Genomic DNA, 19,168 nt, shown 5'->3' with positions numbered 1-19,168 from the left:
TGAGCTGAAGGCAGCGGCTTAAACCACTGAGCCACCCAGGCGCCCAAAAAGTCTTTTTAGAAGCATTGCTTTTGGGAAACTTTGCAGTAGGCCAATGATCTGAACACTGGCTTTCACGGTGGGAATGGGACCCCGTTTTTTTCTATAGTAGGCACTAGTATGGTAAATTTGTGGTATTTCTGGTTGGCAGGTGTAGTGGTGTTGAACACTTTATTTTGGAAGTTATTGGGCGGCTTCCGGACATGGAAATGGTGATTAATGTACGAGATTATCCTCAGGTTCCTAAATGGATGGAGCCTGCCATTCCAGTCTTCTCCTTCAGTAAGGTAAGTATAGGTAGAGCCGTATGGGGAGGTGGAGGGTGGTCCTCTAGAGTATAAGTAGGAGATGATTGTCCTGTGACAAGAGTCTGATGGGTAGTGGTGAGGACGAGACCTGGGTTCCAAGAATTGGTCTCTGTCCTTAGCTTCACAGTAGCTGAGCAATAAAACCGAGTAGTTGGGTAATGTGAGTAAGATTGCTTAAGTATCTACAGGGCTAAGGATGAAGGGTAGGGAATGATGGAGGCCTGAAGAACCAATAGGACATTGAGGGCAAGGTTCAGAGATCCTACAGAGCATGGGAGAAAGTGACTTAAGAGACCTCATGGGCTTGGAGTTAGGGAACATCTTTATGCAAAAAATATTTATTGAGCTCCCATATATGTAGTCCTGTCTGTCCTGTCAGTCTATCCCAGGGGCTCAACATGGCTAACAGTGAAACTGAAGGTGATAGATAACTCCACCCAGTTTGTGCCTAAGCACTATGTTGAAGGGATAGGCCTGGATATCCAAGAGGGGTATGTGAGAGGGTCATCTTCCCATCTAGTTATGGAGGAATACGTGTACTAGCTCACACCTATGGACTTAAAGAACTTGGGACAGTTAATATCTTCTCAGTGTTCTGGTTCTTGCAAATATGTATTGTCAGGGATGGTTCTTTAGAGACTGGGCATGAACACATTTGGTGGGGGCAGCCTCAAAGAGAATGGATGGAAGATTCTATGGGGAAAGAGGGGGCTTAGGAAAACCCTATGGACTTTGAGAAAAGGAACACCATCTCTGATTTGGTTTTTCCAAAGAGGGACATTTTATCCTTACTTTTTCTTTATCGCAGTTTACTTTCTCTCTAGACTTGTTTATTTCCTGTGTTGCAAGTGAGCTGAGGCCACACTGGTGTTGCATTTCCCATGGTTTAGCCTCATTTCTCAAAAGTGCTTGGTCTCATTTATCATAAAACCCTTCCAGAAGAACAGATAGAGGACCTCATGTACGTCAATAAGGAATTTATTTTTGTCATTTATTTGTTGTTTTGGTGGATGGTAAAGTATGACCATCAGTATACTAACTTTCTTTTCATCTCCTCTCTTTTTTTTTTTTTTAATATTTTATTTATTTATTTGACAGAGAGAGAGAGATCACAGGTAGGCAGAGAGCCAGGCATAGAGAGAGGAGGAAGCAGGCTCCCTGCCGAGCAGAGAGCCCGATGTGGGGCTTGATCCCAGGACCCTGAGATCATGACCTGAGTCGAAGGCAGAGGCTCAACCCACTGAGCCACCCAGGCGCCCCTTTTCTTTTTTTTTTTTAAGATTTTATTTATTTATTTGACAGAGATCACAAGTAGGCAGAGAGGCAGGTAGAGAGAGAAAGGAGGAAGAGCAGGCTCCCCACTGAGCAGAGAGTCCAATGCGGGGCTCGATCCCATGACCCTGAGATCATGACCTGAGCCAAAGGCAGAGGCTTAACCCACTGAGCCCCCCAGGGGCCCCTCCTCTCTTTTTTCTTAACCAATGACTCCTAGTCTCTAGAGAGGGAATTTAGTCTTTAGCCTTTTAGGAATTGTTCCACTTCTGTTGAGCAGCTGTTACATCTTAGCTGCTTGATGAATCACATATCATTTTTTAAAAGTATTTGAGAATATGTGAACATCATATTGCATGTGTAATCCCAGTGAAGAAAATGAAGAGATAGAGATCTATCAGTGGCCAGAAGTTTAATAGAATTAACCACAAAAAGGGGAACAAATGGTTTTAAACTTTTTTTGAAAGATGTGGGATGATATCCCTTTCCCCCATCCTGCCCATCAGCACTTCTGGCCCTGACCAACAAATAACCAAGAATTTATTGACCAACTAGTGTGAGTTCCACAGTACCACAGTATTAGGTAATACTAATTAACACTTACCGAGTACTTACCATGTTCCAAACACTGGTCTAAGCTTTTCACATGTACTAACTCATTTAATATTCAAAATAAGCCCATTAGATACATAACATTATTGGTATTATTATTTCTCCTGTCATAAAGAAAAGGAAACTGAGGCATAGAAAAATTTGCCTGGAGTTGGAAAGAGGTAGGATCAGCATTCAAACTCAGATGTTCTGTTTCAAGAGCCCATGCTCTTAACCATCGCATTGTGATTCTTGTTCTCAAAAGACCCACTTAGGAAATAATCAGGAACTGGTAATACAGTATACACTATAAGTGTAATAGCCACTAAAAGATGAGAGATTTATATGATCATTCAGAGTTAGGTGTTTCATTTCCCTTAAACTAAAAACCCTAACAGTATAATAATGTCCTCTAGAAAAACAGAACTTTGGGTAATTAGAAAAATTGACTTTCAATGAGATTTCAAATTCTGGGATTAGTGAGCCCATGAATTTTAACCCATGGTCATTTTTGCCTTTTAATATCTAGAGTGTAGACTTGGCAGACCAGGGAAAGTAGATGTATGGCACTGTTAATACTAGATCAAGACTTCTGTCCAGATCCTGTAGCATGACGGTAGTTTGCTTCTTCGCTGTCTGAGACTGATTTCGAAACCCTTTCTGTTTTTGTTGAAGACATCAGAGTACCATGATATCATGTATCCTGCTTGGACATTTTGGGAAGGGGGACCCGCTGTTTGGCCAATTTATCCTACAGGTCTTGGACGGTGGGACCTCTTCAGGGAAGATCTGGTAAGGTAGGTCCTTTAGAGAGGTTTTTTTGGTCCTTCTTTGTGGGTCTTCTTGAAATAAACAGTAGGGTATACATAATTATTTACTTTAAAATGACTAACTTTTAAGTAAAAACAAAACAAAACTAAAAAATTTCTTCTAGCATAAGCAATTTTATATGTGTATAACATACTTACATATCCATAGGAAAAGAGCAGAAGAACCTACCCTAAAGTCAGAAGTGCCTTTGTGGAAAGGATTATAGGAGCCCTTTCTTTTCTTCTTTAAGTTTTTCTGTATTTTAAGATTCTCCAAATACTAGTTAATTCCTTCCATAATTAGAAAAAAATGAGTGACCATGTTGTGGAGGAGAATAGAGAATTACTTGGAGGAACATAAATGCACTTTATAATTTAGAGCTAAGTCCTGGGGGTGGAGATGTCCCACAGGTATCTCACTTACAAGTTTATGCTGGATCTTCCTGATTCATGACTGAGACATGCCTGGGCCTGTTGAATCGATCTGCTGTCATTTCAGAATTTAGATTGTCTGGGTCATCCAAACTGTAGGTATTTCTTACCTGGCTACATTTTGCATTAACGATTCAATCAACATCAGTACCTCATAAGCATACTTCTAGAAATACAGTCATTATAGGTCTTTCTCAAGTATTGGGAAAGCAAAAATTTAATTCAACTTTATTTCCACAAATATCTGTCACCTGTGGCTGGAGAGTCAAAGGTGAGGCTGGAGTCCTGAGAAACAGGTAGGGCTGCCGTCTTCAGTGGCAAGTAGAGCCATCAGGTAAAAAAAATGAGTCTGTTATTCAGTAGGTGTATTTTGAAAATTAATTTTTAAAAAGATTTTATTTATTTATTTGACAGAGTGCGTGTACTCATGCACACACATGGGCTGGGGGAGAAGGGCAAAGGGAGAGGGAAAGGGACAAGCAGCCTCCCCTCTGAGCATGGAGCTCATTGTGGGGCCTTGATCCCAGGACCTGAGATCATGACCTGAGCCAAAATCAGATGCTTAATCGACCGAGCCACCCAGGAGCTCCCAAAATTATTTTTTAAGATACTGTGGTCTCATACTTCATAGAACTAGAACTGGAAATTGTCCTTTTCAACTCTTTATTTCAGAGATGAGGGAAGGAAGACCCAGAGAGATTGAGTAGATTGTTAAGGTCAGGAACCAATCTAGGCCTGAAGTCCAGGTGTCTGCACTACCAGTTAATCTTACGCGTGCTCTCCAGACATTGAGGCCATCATTTCCTATGTAGATTTTGGTTTTGAATGACAAATTTTGAAAGGGAAAAGTAATAAGGCCTTTAACCAGTTTTTCTTTAAGTTATTCTTGGTCTTAATTGTCTAATCCTTTTTTCTTTTTCAGGTAGTTGCAAATACCCTTCACATTCTTCCTTTTTGTAGCTCTTTTTTGACCTGCTATACATCTACTTTTTTCTTTTTTTTTTTTTTTAATAAGAGAGAGTGAGAGAGCGTGAGCTTGAGGGAGGGGCAGAAGGAGGGGGAGAGACTCTTAAGCAAGCTTTGTGCTGAGTGTGGAGCCTGACAAGGTGCTCAGTCTCACAACCCTGAGATATGACTTGACCCAGAATCAAGAGTCAGACTCTCACGGCTCTTGAAACAGATCATCTGAGTTTGAATGCTGATCTTTCCAACTGAGCCAGACAGGCGCTCTCTACTTTGTTTCTTAATTCTTTAAAAGCAAGCTTTTTTCTGATATGAAACCTATACATGGTTGTAAACATGTATGTCTGACGTTGGCAACTTTCCCGCCAACTAGTCAGTGTGTCTTAGAAATCTTTCCATGTTAGTACATATGAAACAACCTTATTATTTTTATCAGTTGCATGATATTCCATTGTGTGGGTAATAATTTACCTCATTATTTTCTATGATAGACTTTTAGGCTACATACGTAATACATGTACAATTTGTTCTTTTCTGGACTATTTCAGGTATGTTGTGCACCTTATGACTCTGTACATCTTAATATGTTAGTGTGTATTTCCTAAGAGCGAGAATATTCTCTTTTATAACAATGCTGCAATGATCAAATTCAGGAAACAATATTGGCACAACATTTAGTTATGCCAGTAGTATCTGGTGTGGCTCATTCTGCCTCCAGTACAGGATACAATCCAGGCTCATGTGTTGCGTTTAGTGGTCACGTCTATTTAGTCTCCTGTGATCTTGAACAGCTCCTCAGTCTGTCTTTCTCCTTCATAGCATTCACATTTTGAAGAATGCAGGCTATACATTTTATAGAATGTTCTTCAATTTGGTTTTGTCTGTTTTCTCACTATTAGATTTGGCTCTTGCACCCTGGCCTGATGACTTACCTAAGTGATTTGCGTCCATCCAGGCCTCTTTGGAGATGTTAATTTTGATCGCCTGGTCAAGGTGTTGCAATTCCTCCACTGTGTAGTTGCTGTGCCCTCCCCCTACCTTGTAAACTATAAAGAAGTTTTTAGAGAGATAGATTGTTTTAAAATCTAAGCTTTTGGTATCTTCCCCTCTTTTCTTCATTTGAATTTATTTATGGAGTGTCTGGGTGGCTCAGTGCGTTAAGCATCTGCCTTCAGCTCAGGTCATGATCTCAGGGTCCTCAAATCAAGCCCTGAATCAGGTCCCCTGCTCAGTGGAGAGTCTGTTTCTCCCTCTCCTCTGCCCTTCCCTCCCCTCTCCCATGCTCTCTCTCTCAAATAAATAAAATCTTTTTAAAAAGTATGATCATAGAATTACAATTTTATTTTTTAAAGCCTTCCATTCAGAAGCCCTAGCCCTGTGATTTCATTTCTTTTTTTTTCTTTTTTTAAGATTTTATTTATTTATTTGACAGAGAGAGATCACAGGTAGGCAGAGAGAGGCAGGCAGAGAGAGAGAGGGGGAAGCAGGCTCCCTGCCGAGCAGAGAGCCCGATGCTGGGCTTGATCCCAGGACCCTGAGACCATGACCCGCACCGGAGACAGAGGCTCAACCCGCTGAGCCACCCAGGTGCCCTGTGATTTCATTTCTTAATGTGAAACTTTAATAATCTGCTAGTTTATCTGCATTGATGCCTGCCTGCTATTTTTCTATTTTCCTAGCCTTTTGGGAGTTTGTCCCCACTGACTGACTTTTTACTCTGTAGAAGAGTTCCATGTTTCTGTAGAGTTAAAGATTTCTGTCTGTACTGTCACAGGGTGGTAATAAAAGAGGTCTGAGTCAGCACGAGGGTGCCACTTTTAACACTAGCCTAGGGAAAAAAGTCCCAACCTAGGTCTTTTGAGGGGTAGGTAGGTGGGTAGAAAGAATGATGGAGAGAGAAAACAGAAATGGCACAAAGTCTGTGTATATTAAATGCAGCTTTCCCAGGGACTAAGGACATTTATACTCAAAATTTCAGTGTAAATTGATACTTTTTTGTTAGGTAGTTTGGCAACATATATCAAAATATAAAATGTTTATGTCTTTGACCCAGCCATTTCACTTCTAGAATTTATCCCAAAGAGTTAATTAGACAAGTATGTATGTAAAGATATGTACACGAAGATTGTCACTACAGTGTTGTTTCTTTCTTTCTTTCTTTTTTTTTTTTTTTAAGATTTTATTTATTTATCAGAGAGAGGGGGGGAGAGAGAAAGCACAGGCAGACAGAATGGCAGGCAGAGGCAGAGGGAGAAGCAGGCTCCCTGCCAAGCAAGGAGCCCGATGTGGGACTCTATCCCAGGACGCCGGGATCATAACCCGAGCCAAAAGCAGTTGCTTAACCAACTGAGCCACCCAGGTGTCCCTACAGTGTTGTTTCTTAAAGCAGAAGGTTGGAAACTTCTTAAAAGCCCATGAATAAGTAATGAAGTGAATTATGACATGGTTGTAAAATGGAATATTGTACATGAATATGAAGTAAAGGGACTCTGGGTTCAAACTCTGGATCTTATGAGCTGTGTGACTCTGGGCTACTTAGCCTTTCAAGAACCTCAACTGTAAAATATGGATAATAAAACCCACCTCAAGAGGTTGTGAGAATGAGCATATATATGTATATATAGGATCTCTGTTATGTAGAGCAAGGTTTCTCAATATTGGTTTGAGAAATTGGGGTTGGATTATTCTTTGTTGCAGGGGGCTTCCCTGTGCAGTGCAGGGTATTTAGCATCCTTGGTCTACCGAATGCCACTAGCAGTCCCCCAGTAGTGACAATCAAAAATGTCTGTGGTTGTGGCCAAATGTCTTCTGGGAGAAAGGGGCAAAATCACCACCAGTTGAGAACTGCTGATATAGAGAAATGATTGGAAGGAAATTCTTTTTTTTTTTTTTTTTTAAGATTTTATTTAATTATTTGACAGAAAAATTGACAGTGAGAGAGGGAATACAAGTAGGGGGAGTGGAAGAGGGAGAAGCTGGCTTCCCACCGAGCAGGGAACCTGATGCGGAGCTCAATCCCAAAACCCTGGGATTGTGACCTGAGCTGAAGGCAGACATAATGACTGAGCCACCCAGGCACCCCAGGAACGAAATTCTTTGTGAAAACGTTAAATTGCTAAAAGTGGGATTGGGAAGGTTCAAGATGATTTTTTTTTTTCACTTTTACATTATGCTTTTCCTTTAGAATTTTCTATGATGAGGATATATCCTTTTTTTCCACTAAAAAAAAAAAATCTCACAAAACAAAAATAACCCAGAATTATGGTGTTTCTGTTGTGGGGGGAGGGCATATGAAGCACAGGATAGATCATTCTGGCCTTGGCTTGGAGAACCGGGTAAAGATGGTCCAGCAAGAGAAAGCTGTAAGATAGGCCAGGAAAATGAGCAATGCTCTCAGCTGAGAGAAAATGAATAATGTGACATTTATGTATCTAAAAGTATCTCTACCTAACAAGTTTATATCCTGAGTCTCTTTGTTATGGTAAGTAGCCCACCAATCTCTTATTAACTCCAGTTCAGCCCTTCCCCACCTTTTTCAGGGAAGACACTGGGCAACTTCTGTGCAGGGTTCCTACGAAGGAAGTTAAGAATGATGCATCCGTGAGCTAGCAGTTTCAGCCAGGAAAGCTGGTCACGGTAATGTGTACTGAGACTGAGTTTCAGGGACTTCGATGGAGCACTTCGTACAGTCTCAAGAGTACCAGGATGCTTTGGAACAACAGGCAGATTTCTAGTGATACTGCATGTGCCTCCAAACACTGAAGTCCAGGAGTGATTTGCTTTCTTGCCTTTAATTCAGTTTCTGATATTTTCTGCAATTCTCTTTGCCTGTTAAATTTATCAATAGCAGCACTCTAGTTAAAGTAGAGAAGAAATCCTCACTGTAATGCATTTAACGGCCCTAAACATGTCATTTAGAACTTAGGAGTTTTGGTTTGTTTGGTTTGTTTTTTTTTTTTTTTTTTTTTTTTTTTTTTTTTTTTAGATTTTGTTTATTTAGAGAGAGAATGCATGTGCAGGTGCCTGAGTGGGAGTGAGGCAGAGGGAGAGTGAGAATCTCAAGCCAACTTCCCACTGAGTGTGAGCCTGATGTGAGTCTCGGTCTTTGGACTCTGAGATCATGACCTGAGCTGAAATCAAGAGTCAGATTCTTAACTGACTGAGCTACCCAGGTGCCCTGGGAACTTCTCTTTCAGTGTTGTTAATTTATTAATGGAGGTATGGATTGTTGGCTAGCATCTCCAAAGGAGTGAAGTAACAACAAAGGGTAATAAACTGTCACTGAGGACTTTTTCTTTTGAGAGCCTGGGTCAGACTTCATTGAAAATGTAAAGTTCTGAACTAATCTTCAGAAATGGTTAAAACACATCCTCATATAGTTAAGAGAAAAACAGAAACTAATTGAAATCTAATTTTAGGTCAGCAGCACAGTGGCCATGGAAAAAGAAAAATTCTACAGCATATTTCCGAGGATCAAGGTGACTGTATTTTCTGATACTTTACAAAGATATTTGTAAGATACAAGTAATTTTGAAGGTGTGAAGAACTGTAGTTCAAGGAGAAAGCTAGGATAGCTAAAAAGTAAATGTAGAATCATAGAATTTTAGATGAGAGAAGAACTCAGATAATTTGCCCAAATCACCTTTTTTTTTTTTTTTTTTTTTTTAAAAGAGAGAGCACACATGCATTCCAGCTGGGGAGAGGGGGTAGGCAGAGGGAGAGGAAGAGAATATTAAGTCTCCATGCCCAGCAAGGAGCCTGACTCAGGACTTGATCTCAGAACCTGAGATCCTAACTTGAGCCCAAATCAATGCTTAACTGACTGAGCCACCCAAGTGCCTCTTGCCTAAGTCACTCTTAATTGAACTGAAATTGAAAGAAGTAAAGTTCATTTATCTAGTCATTCAACAGGTATTAACAGAGTGCCCTGAGTGTGTTGGGCATCAAGTACATGCTGAAGAGAACAGCTGAGTTGTCCTCTTGCCTCAGAGATTATAATTTTCTATAGGGAGCTTCTGACCTGGCCCTCTGCTAGTCACTCTGCTAGGTAATGGCAGAGCAGGAACCGTCACCAGTTCTCCTTTCTCATGAGGCCATGGGGCTGCTAAATAGTGGTGGAAAGCACCGACTGAGACTGGTGGAAATGGAAACAGAAGCAGGGAAGAAAGGGAGGAGGAGGGAGAGAGAAATGCTGGGCAAGCACCCTCTCCATGTTGCTCAGACCTGCATCTCCAGTGCCAAGAACAGTACCTAGCATGCAGATACATGATGAATCTCTCCTGTATACATGAACACAACAAGGAGACAGGTTTTGTTGATTTCCCGGTCAGTCTTTCTTGGAGATCACACCTTCTATTTACTTGGGCAGTGAACTTGAGAATGCAGACGGGCCCAGCAGCCACTGTTCACTGGTCCTTATCAACTTCTCTGATTCTCAGATCTTGAGATCACAGCTTCTTAACTTGGGACTTTATGTGGGCTTGAACAGTTCTAGGACTGCCTATAAATTATATGGGGATATGGACACTTTTCTAGAGAGTGGTCCACAGGAACTCTAGGACCCCTCAAATGTCAAGACCATCTGTAACTTGCACCATAGCTAGGACTTTTTCTACATATAATCTTCAGGTTTTTAAGCCCTTCAGTTTTCTTTTCTTTTCTTTTCTTTTTTAATATTTTATTTATTTATTTGACAGACAGAGATCATAGATAGGCAGAGAGACAGGCATAGAGAGAAGGGGGAAGCAGGCTCCCCGCTGAGCAGAGAGCCTGACGTGGGGCTTGATCCCAGGACCCTGAGGTCATGACCTGGGTGAAGGCAGAGGATTAACCCACTGAGCCACCCAGGGACCCCTTCAGTTTTCTTTTTAATTTAAATATTGTGTTGGACCATACGGAACACAGACAACAAAAGTCATGTAGCTATTTGTGGGAGGGGTGATCACGCTAGTCACAGACCTGTGCATACTAATGACTATAGAGGTTTCATGAACCCTGCTAAAAGGAAACTCATTCCCTGGGATATGTCTGTAGTGACCAGAACAACATAATCTTAAAGATTAGATGCAAGCAAAAAAGGGCCCAATATTCTCTGTCCCTGAAGGGTAAAGTAGAGAATAGCCAGGAACAACTATATGCCATAGGGCCCAGTAACCCCCTCCTCTGCTGTTAAAATAGCCAATAAGTTATCCATCTCTGTGTATGGTAATTGCATTGCTTACCTTTCAGAGATTGGGAAGAGTATTCCAGTGTGGGACACACTGTTTTATGTCACATGTCTCTTTTTACAGGACAAGTCCAGAACGAGATCCTCTCATTCTTCTATCTCGGAAAAATCCAAAGCTTGTTGACGCAGAATATACCAAAAACCAGGCCTGGAAATCTATGAAAGTAATCACCAGTCATCTCAATAGAACCAGAGCAGTGAACATTCTCATTCGAAGAACATTGCCACCTGGGTAGAATTCCAGATTAGGTTTCCTTTCAGTGGTAGATGAATGTAGAGAAAGTTCCACAAACCAGTATTAGTATATATGTAAATTATTATTTTTTCAAACTCATGTTGCTTTTCTGGGCCGTATTATGAGTAGTGTTTTTGTTTTGTTTTTTACCACTTTGAAGGTTTAAACCAGAGGACACCAACTTTTTATGCAAAGGGCCAGATGGTGAATATTTTAGGCTTTGTGGATTGAATGGGCTTGTTGTAGTTTCTTAACTCTGCCATCACAGGTGAAGGTAGTCAGAGACAATATGTAAATGAATGAGCCTGGCTGTGTTCCAATAAAACTTTATTTATGGCACAGAAATTTGAATTTCATGTAATTTCTACATGTCATAAATATTCTTTGGATATTTTTCAAGCACTTAAAATGTAAAATATCCTTAGTTTAGAGGTTGTATACAAAAATAAGCAGTGGTCCAGATCTGGCCTGTGTTTGCCAACCCCTGGTTTATTTATTTACTTGACAGAGAGAAATCACAAGTAGATGGAGAGGCATGCAGAGAGAGAGAGAGAGGGAAGCAGGCTCCCTGCTGAGCAGAGAGCCCGATGTGGGGCTCGATCCCAGGGTCCTGGGATCATGACCTGAGCCGAAGGCAGAGGCTTAACCCACTGAGCCACCCAGGCGCCCCCAACCCCTGGTTTAAACCAGTGGTTCTCAACTCTGACAGTAGAATCCAATCAGAGAGGTCTCTGGGATGCAGTCCAGGCATCTTCATTTGTTTGAAAATAGGGTTTACATTTCAAAATTAATAAAGCATATGTAATTGAAATATTATAATTCAATGCCAGGACTAAGGATTAGGTGAACAGGTAAAATCAGGTTGGGAGGAGGAGGTGGGGGGATTCAGGGAGGTGAATTGTAAGGTGGAGACAGTCAGATTGGAGTTTATCTTTGTCCTTTTAAATCTATGACTTCTTGCCTTGTTGAAAGAACTTTAAATCCTAAATGTCCTCATTGGAAATTTCCATGTACCACATGAGGATGATAAGAAAACAGTTTTAAACTTCTTGTGGGACAACTAAGCATATCTGAGATGTACTATTTGATAGTGTTAATCAAACGGGACCAAAGTTTAAGAACCTATGTTGAAAAACAAGAATATGAAAAAGGTATCCATTCAGCACAGCCTCTACTGTGGGAACCTGAGAAAGCAAACCAGACTTATTTCTTTCATTAAGACGTTTACCGTCTGGGGCGCCTGGGTGGCTCAGTGGGTTGAGCTGCTGCCTTCGGCTCAGGTCATGATCTCAGGGTCCTGGGATCGAGTCCCGCATCGGGCTCTCTGCTCGGCGGGGAGCCTGCTTCCCCCCCTCTCTCTGCCTGCCTCTCTGCCTGCTTGTGATCTCTCTCTGTCAAATAAATAAATAAAATCTTTAAAAAAAAAAAAAAAAAAGACGTTTACCGTCTGGCAGGATAGCTGGAATATAGATGGGGGTCTCAAACTCAAATGACCCTGGGGCCACAGGAGTAAGCAGGAGAGAGCACTAAAGGTCCAGTCATTGCTGCCAAGGGAATAGGAACCCAGTTTACCAGATCTTCCTTTTTTTTTTTTTTTTCATAAGGAAACTTGGAAATCTGGATTTTTGTAAGAAATAGCTTGCCACCTGTGAGTGTTGGCAATAGTTTGAATTTTTATTTTTAAATACTTTGCATCCCCAGTGAAATCTGTGTGTGGGTTACACCTCCAAGCCTGCTAGCCACCACCTGTAACGTCCTCTATGTATAATTTACACAACATCAAACATGCTGTAGGTGAAGACCTCTAAGTTCAGAGAAGGAGCCACATGACCCCGGGAGCTTAAACTCTAAAATCAGACAGGCCCTGGGTTAAAACCCTTGTTCTTCTCCTTAGGCCCTGGTGCTCCCAAGCAAGTCTCCCAACTTTTCAAGGCTTCTTCAGCTATAAAATAAGATAAAAATATCTCTGAACGTGTTTATTCAGGATACTGAAATGAGGTCATGTTGGAATGCTCAGCAGTGCTTGCTGCGCTGTGGTCTTCAATAAATACTACCACTCTCAATACTAATCACTTCTTTTTTACTTAAAGGATACCTTGGGGAAGCCAGCTGCTAAGGATGTCCATCTTGTGGATCACTGCAAATACAAGTAAGACTTCCAGGACTCCTGACTCTTGGCTTCCCTGTTGCATTTGGAATAGCTTCATTTGGGGGAACAACTTCAATACTCGGGCCCAGCTGGGGTTTATGAAAGTCCTGTTCATTCATTTGGTTGTTGTTTACTGAGACCATGCCAGGTGCACAAGGCTCTCTGCTGGGTTCTGTAGGAACCACAGAGACGATGATAATAATGGTCCCTGCCTCCATAGACCTTGCTGCCAGTAAGTAAAGTGGTGGGATTCCCTCTCTCCACATCCAAGCAAGAGCTGAAATCAGATGAAGTAGTTATCAGGCTAAGAAGGGTTTACATTTCAAAATGAATAAAGCATATGTAACTGGAATATTATAATTCAATGCCAGGACTAAGGATTAGGTGAACAGGTAAAGCCAGGTCAGGAGGAAGAAGGGGGATTCAGAGAGGTAAATGCTAATTACACTGCAGAGTGGGAAGTATAGGGTAGAAGCAGCTCTAGTTGGAGACAGGGGTGCATAAGAAATGTTGAAAAGAAAGTGTTCTCAGGTAGCTTTTTCCCAGAGGGTATTTCTTTGAAGATTGGTTACGTATGCCTGACTGTCTTCTCCAGACTTCAGAAGAAGAGGGAACAGGGAACAATCGAGGCTTTTGGTGGAATACCATATGGGAAAAACAAGGTTTGGGGGAGACATTAGGCCCAGGAAAGCTTGTAGGAAAGTGTAGGGCACAGTCTCCATCTGAGGCTAGTGTCTCTGTCTAGCTCCCAGCTCGTGGCCCTATCTAGCTGTCTGGAGAAAGAATCCTCCTTTCCCCCCTCTCCCTGACATTCCCTGGAACAGCCAGTAGCCCCAGGAAACCCACAGGGACATGTGGATGTGTTCTGGAAAACTGGAACTAGAAAGGGAGGGGAGAGGGGTCATAAAAGGCGAGAAGGGGAGGAGGGAACAAGAAAAAGATCATATTGGGACGCCTGGGTGGCTCAGTTGGTTAAGAAAAAGATCATATTTGTGGTAACAGACATGTAGGATCAAGTATATCTTGCTCTTTCATTCCCAGGTATCTGTTTAATTTTCGCGGTGTAGCTGCAAGTTTCCGGTTCAAACACCTCTTCCTGTGTGGCTCACTTGTTTTCCATGTGGGTGATGAGTGGCTTGAATTCTTCTATCCACAACTGAAGCCGTGGGTTCATTATATCCCCATCAAAACAGATCTCTCTAATGTCCAGTGAGTGGCCCTCCCCTTAGCAGAGTGCCTAATGATTTCCACAGTCTGCCTCTAGACCCCGCCATTTAAGACATTTACTACTGAGGACTTTTTCCCTTGAAAGCTTTTTCTCCTCACTTGGTTTACATTTATAGTGTCACTATTCAGCTAGGCTATAAGCGAGATTTAATTTGAAAAAGTTCTCTAATGCTAGTATGAAATGTAACATTCAGACGGTACGCAGTAGAAAAGCTCTTATCTCTCCAAGACTAAAGGCAGGGATATTAGATGTTATATTGTCAAAGGGACTTTCAGATACAATGTGAGAACTGATCCCACTGAATCAGAGGCAAATTTTCTCACATGTGAGGAACTAAGAAGAGATATGGAAGGGGGCCAGAAAGGTAAGCCCAGTGCCCTTTTCTGGGGGTGAGAGCAGGAGACCAAAGGGACATTTTTCTTCACTGCTAATTTTTGATGTGTATCATTGAACATTTCTCTATTTTCTCAAGTATGTCCCAGATCTACAACAGGTTGCCTTTAGCCTGTGTGGGCTTTTGTTGTCCTTGTATTGGTCCTGAGGAGACTCTAATATCTAAATATTTCTTTTTTGCTTCAAAGAAGAAATAATCCATTATCTACCTCTCTAGAGATTAATTGTAGATCTCAGTCTATGGTCTTTCTTTCTTTCTTCTTTTCAAATTTAAGGAATTGTTTTTATTTTTCAAATTATTCAAATTTTGTTAGTTATCATACAGTGCAATATTGGTTTCTAGAGTAGAATTTAATGATTCATCACTTACATACAACACACAGTGCTCATCACAGCAAGTGCCCTCTTTAATACCCATCACCCATCTAGCCTATCCACCCTGCACCTCTCTCCGTCAACCCTCAATTTGTTTTCTGTTGTTAAGAGTCACTTATGGTTTGTTTCACTCTCTCCGTTTTTACTTTCCCCCCATCCCATATGTTCATCTCTTTTCTTTCTTAAATTCCACATATGAGTGAGACCATATGGTGTTTGTCTTTCTCTGGCTAATTTATTTCACTTAGCATAATACACTATAGCTCTATCCACATCATGACAAATGGCGAGATTTCATTCTTTTTGATGGCTGAATAATATTCCATTTTGTATATATACCACAATTTCTTTATCCATTCATCAGTCGATGGACATTAGTTTGTCTAGCGTTGATAATACTGTTTTAAACATTAGGGGGCATGTACCCCTTCAAATCTGTATTTTTGTATCCTTTGGGTAAATACCTAGTAGGGTAATTGCTAGGATATTGGGTGGTTCTGTTTTTAAATTTTTGAGGAAACTCCATACTGTTTTCCAGAGTGGCTGCAGCAGTTTACATTACCACCAACAGTGCAAGAGTGTCCCCCTTTCTCCACATCCTTGCCAACACCTGTTGTTTCTTGTGTTGTTAATTTTAGCCATTCTGACAGGTGTGAGGTGGTATCTCATTGTGGTTTTGACTTGTATTTCCCTGAGGATGAGTGATGTGAGCATCTTTGCATGTGTCTGTTACCATCTGGATGTCTTCTTTGGAAAAGTGTCAATTATGTCTTCTGCCCATTTCTTAATTGGATTATTTGGTTTTGGGTATTGAGTGTGGTAAATTCTTTAGATTTATCCTTTATCAGGTATGTCATTTGAAAATATCTTCTCCCATTCCATAGTCTGCCTTTAGCTTTGTTGATGGTATCCTTTGTTGTGCAGAAGCTTTTTATCTTGATGAGGTCCCCGGTAATTCATTTTGGCTTTTGTTTCCTTTGCCTCCAGTAACACGTTTAATAAGTTGTTACAGCTGAGGTCAAAGAGGTCTCTGCCTCTGTTCTGTCTCACATTTAGGTCTTTCATCCATTTTGAATTTATTTTTGTGTATGGTGTAAGGAAGTGACCCAGTTTCATTCTTCTGCATGTAGCTGTTCATTTGTTGAAGAGACTGTCTTTTTTCCACTGGATGTTCTTTCCTTTGTTGAAGATTAGTTGACCATAGAGCTGTGGGTCCATTTTTGGGTTCTCTATTCTATTCCATTGACCTATTTGTCTATTTTTGTGTCAGTATATATATGGTCTTTCTTTCTTAGTTTGGTCTATATTTCAGAGTCTAATAATTCTTTCAATTTTAGGGAGTTGTTGCATTTTGTAAAAGCAAATGATGATGTGGCTCAACAAATTGCTGAAAGGTAAGTTCTGCTCATTTTTCCTTTTTCTATTTTACTTTATTATCCCCATTTTGCCCCAGCTAAAGGTGTATGAATATTGTTATCATGGTAATATCTGGATTTCATCCTCACTATACAGAGATAATCAGAATTAAAGCTGTCCAGAAGGAAGACACACATTCACATGTCCCAAGCCCATCTTTTATCAAAGTAGACTGAAATCTTTGAGGTAATTAAACAAGTACAGAATTTCTGAGCATTCGTTCTGTATGTGTTTGTTTTTAAGAAAAAAAATTTAAGTTTTATGGCTAAGTGCATATGTGTGGCTAGGATATCTATAGGGTTGGCTCTGAGAATCAAGATTTAATTCACATAAAGCATAAGCATTCTGAACAGTGCTTGACACAAGGTAAGCAGCCACATATAAGCTATTAGTACTATCAAGTGCTGTGCTTTAAATGTTCTTGTTAATCTTATTTCTAGGGGAAGCCAGTTTATTATGAATCACTTGCAGATGGAAGATGTCACCTGTTACTGGGAGAGCCTATTGACTGAATACTCTAAATTCCTGTCTTACAATGTAACAAGAAGGAAAGGCTATGATCAGATTATTCCCAAAATTTTGAAAACTGAACTCTAGTAGTCATCATCGGACCACAGTCCTTCCTGGCAGCAGCCCTCAGAGAGCCCGTGTTGAGAAGCTTCCCGTGAGTGTGGTACCTCTACCTTGAATACTGTTATCAAGCCAAATAACTGGTTTTCCTTATCATGCTGCACCCAGAGCCACTCTCAAGAAAGATCCAAAATGTGTATGATACAGACATGAAGCAGCTCGATGCTTTGGCTGAATAAGGACGAGGAATCATGAGACGTGGGTTTTGAACCCAATTCTACTTTTTATTTTCTTAAGACCAATCCCAGCTTGTGCCTACAGATATCCATACGTGTATGTTCATCACTGTGAAACTGACTGCATCTGTGGGATGATACTTTGTCCCCTTATTTGGAACAGAAAAATTAATCATTTGGCACTAGTACAACCCATCACCACCGCAGTTCTGCAGTTATTCTAGATTTGATCTCTGTCATTGTATTTTAATGTAGGAGGTCTTATAGGGTTTGTGAAAAACACCTGGGGATCATTTCTTGAAAGGTCTAAGGAAGCAGTAGTTGTACCATGCAATGATGGGGCAGTTCTCTTGTAAAACCATAAGCTTTTTGGTACTCAGGAGGTTTATATAATGCTACAGAGAAAGGGGCCAATTATATGAGTAATTATTGCAATTGGATCAAGTTTTCCCCTTCTGTGCCTTCACACACATGTTTCTCTATTTAAAAAAAAAAAAAAGACAAAAGCCTCTTAATAAATTTAGGAAGTAGTCCTCTTTAATGAAGCTGTGCATAGAACAGCAGCTCTTCTTCACTCCTTGCACACCCTTAATATTTTTTCCTCTTTAGATTGGCAGCAGTCCATATCCTCAAAGGTGTGCAGGGACCTCAAGGAGTCTCCACCTATGAAATGTTACATTGGGAGTTGAGACCGTCCAACTTGAGCACATAACTTATGTCAGAGATATTTCAGTACCTCCTTTCCCCTTTCCTCCCTTTTTGAAAGACATATTTGGGTAGTAGTTTAATCTCTCAGGATGCTCTTTCTAACTTAGTTAAAAATGAAGAAAACTTTTTGGATGAAAACCCACAGTGTCTGGTTACTCAGAACCACCCTTGTCCCTTAAGCCAACTTTTCCACATTGAAATCAACTCTTCCTTTGCTTAAGAACTGTTCAGTATTAGTTGGTTTCAAAATTAATAGACGTGAGGTTCAGTCATATAAAATCAGGGATTTTATTCCATTAGTGAGAAATGTATTTGGCTTTTTAAACTTCCTTCCACAAAAGTTTAAGTCTGAGGACTTTCTTAGAGGAGATGACTATCCTTGGTAAGAGCATTGCATAAAATAAGGGAGACATTTAAAGTTGGATGTTTTGTTTCCAAGTATTAAAAATTCATGGGGACCATGTCTTTAGATGCTAGAAGTCTAGCGATAAGCAGTCTGGATTTCTGAGTTGTACTGTAGTTTTGCCTTGTCAGTAGGAGGCCAGTAGATGTTCTCTTTCTCTCTGTGTTTTAATTTTCCTGTCATAAAACTAAAAACAATTTTCTGTCCTTTGGATTAGGAGCTGAAACTGCATTTCCCTGGGAATTTCCCATTTTGCTTCAAGTCCCAGTTCAAGCATCCCATCTCTGAATCTTTTCTTTCATTCCTCTGGGCAATTAGGGGCTATCATAAAACTTTGCTCATGCCTGTTTTATAACATCACATCGCACTGTAATTATTTGACTATTTCTGTTTCTGTTCTGGGGGCTTCTTGATGGGTAGGAAATCATGTTTTACTCATCTTGATGTCTCTATTATCCAGTACAGTGCCTCGCACAGTAGATACAAAGAATTATTGGAAGAATGAATGGGTGGGTGGATGGATGGATGGATGAAGGCAGTTGACTTGACTAGATCCTATTTACAGGTAGACTAGCCATTGGCTCCTAAGGGGGTCTAGACAAGACTGTAAGAGTTGGAGCAATGCAGATTCTTATCTGCTCTTTGAATAGTCAATAAGGGCATCTTTGTATTTAAATTCAGGAAATGTTATTCAGATTTTATACTTCTCTGTTTACCTCAGTGTAGGTGGTGTGAGGATGGTGTGTAATAATAAGAAAAATGTATGTATGTTTTTGAAAATTTGAAAATAATTTTTATCCCCATGGCTTTTGAAA

At 40.6% G+C, this 19,168-nt stretch overlaps 1 protein-coding gene across 4 annotated transcripts in view; it reads left to right on the top strand.

The window, feature by feature from the left end:
* POGLUT1 (protein O-glucosyltransferase 1) overlaps window positions 1-19,168 on the top strand; it is a 30,949-nt gene extending 11,781 nt beyond the window's left edge. The window contains exons 4-12 of one of the 4 annotated variants that reach the window (XR_009351120.1): window positions 191-326; window positions 2,886-3,007; window positions 8,833-8,892; window positions 10,705-10,804; window positions 12,966-13,024; window positions 14,066-14,233; window positions 16,358-16,414; window positions 16,533-16,622; window positions 16,877-17,013. Coding sequence is in view for 2 of the 4 variants with exons in the window: in XM_059163981.1 (XP_059019964.1) it covers window positions 191-326; window positions 2,886-3,007; window positions 8,833-8,892; window positions 10,705-10,804; window positions 12,966-13,024; window positions 14,066-14,233; window positions 16,358-16,414; window positions 16,877-17,033 (859 nt within the window). In the remaining 2 variants the exon portion in view is untranslated. Of the gene's footprint in view, window positions 1-190; window positions 327-2,885; window positions 3,008-8,832; window positions 8,893-10,704; window positions 10,805-12,965; window positions 13,025-14,065; window positions 14,234-16,357; window positions 16,415-16,532; window positions 16,623-16,876 lie in introns of all 4 variants that reach the window. The other 3 variants (XR_009351121.1, XM_059163981.1, XM_059163982.1) reach the window with 3 other exon arrangements.

Source organism: Mustela lutreola, chromosome 2 (genome assembly GCF_030435805.1).
Source record: "Mustela lutreola isolate mMusLut2 chromosome 2, mMusLut2.pri, whole genome shotgun sequence".
Lineage (NCBI taxonomy): Eukaryota > Metazoa > Chordata > Mammalia > Carnivora > Mustelidae > Mustela > Mustela lutreola.
The sequence above is the reverse complement of the archived record's forward strand: the minus strand, read 5'-3'. Positions and strand labels throughout refer to the sequence as shown.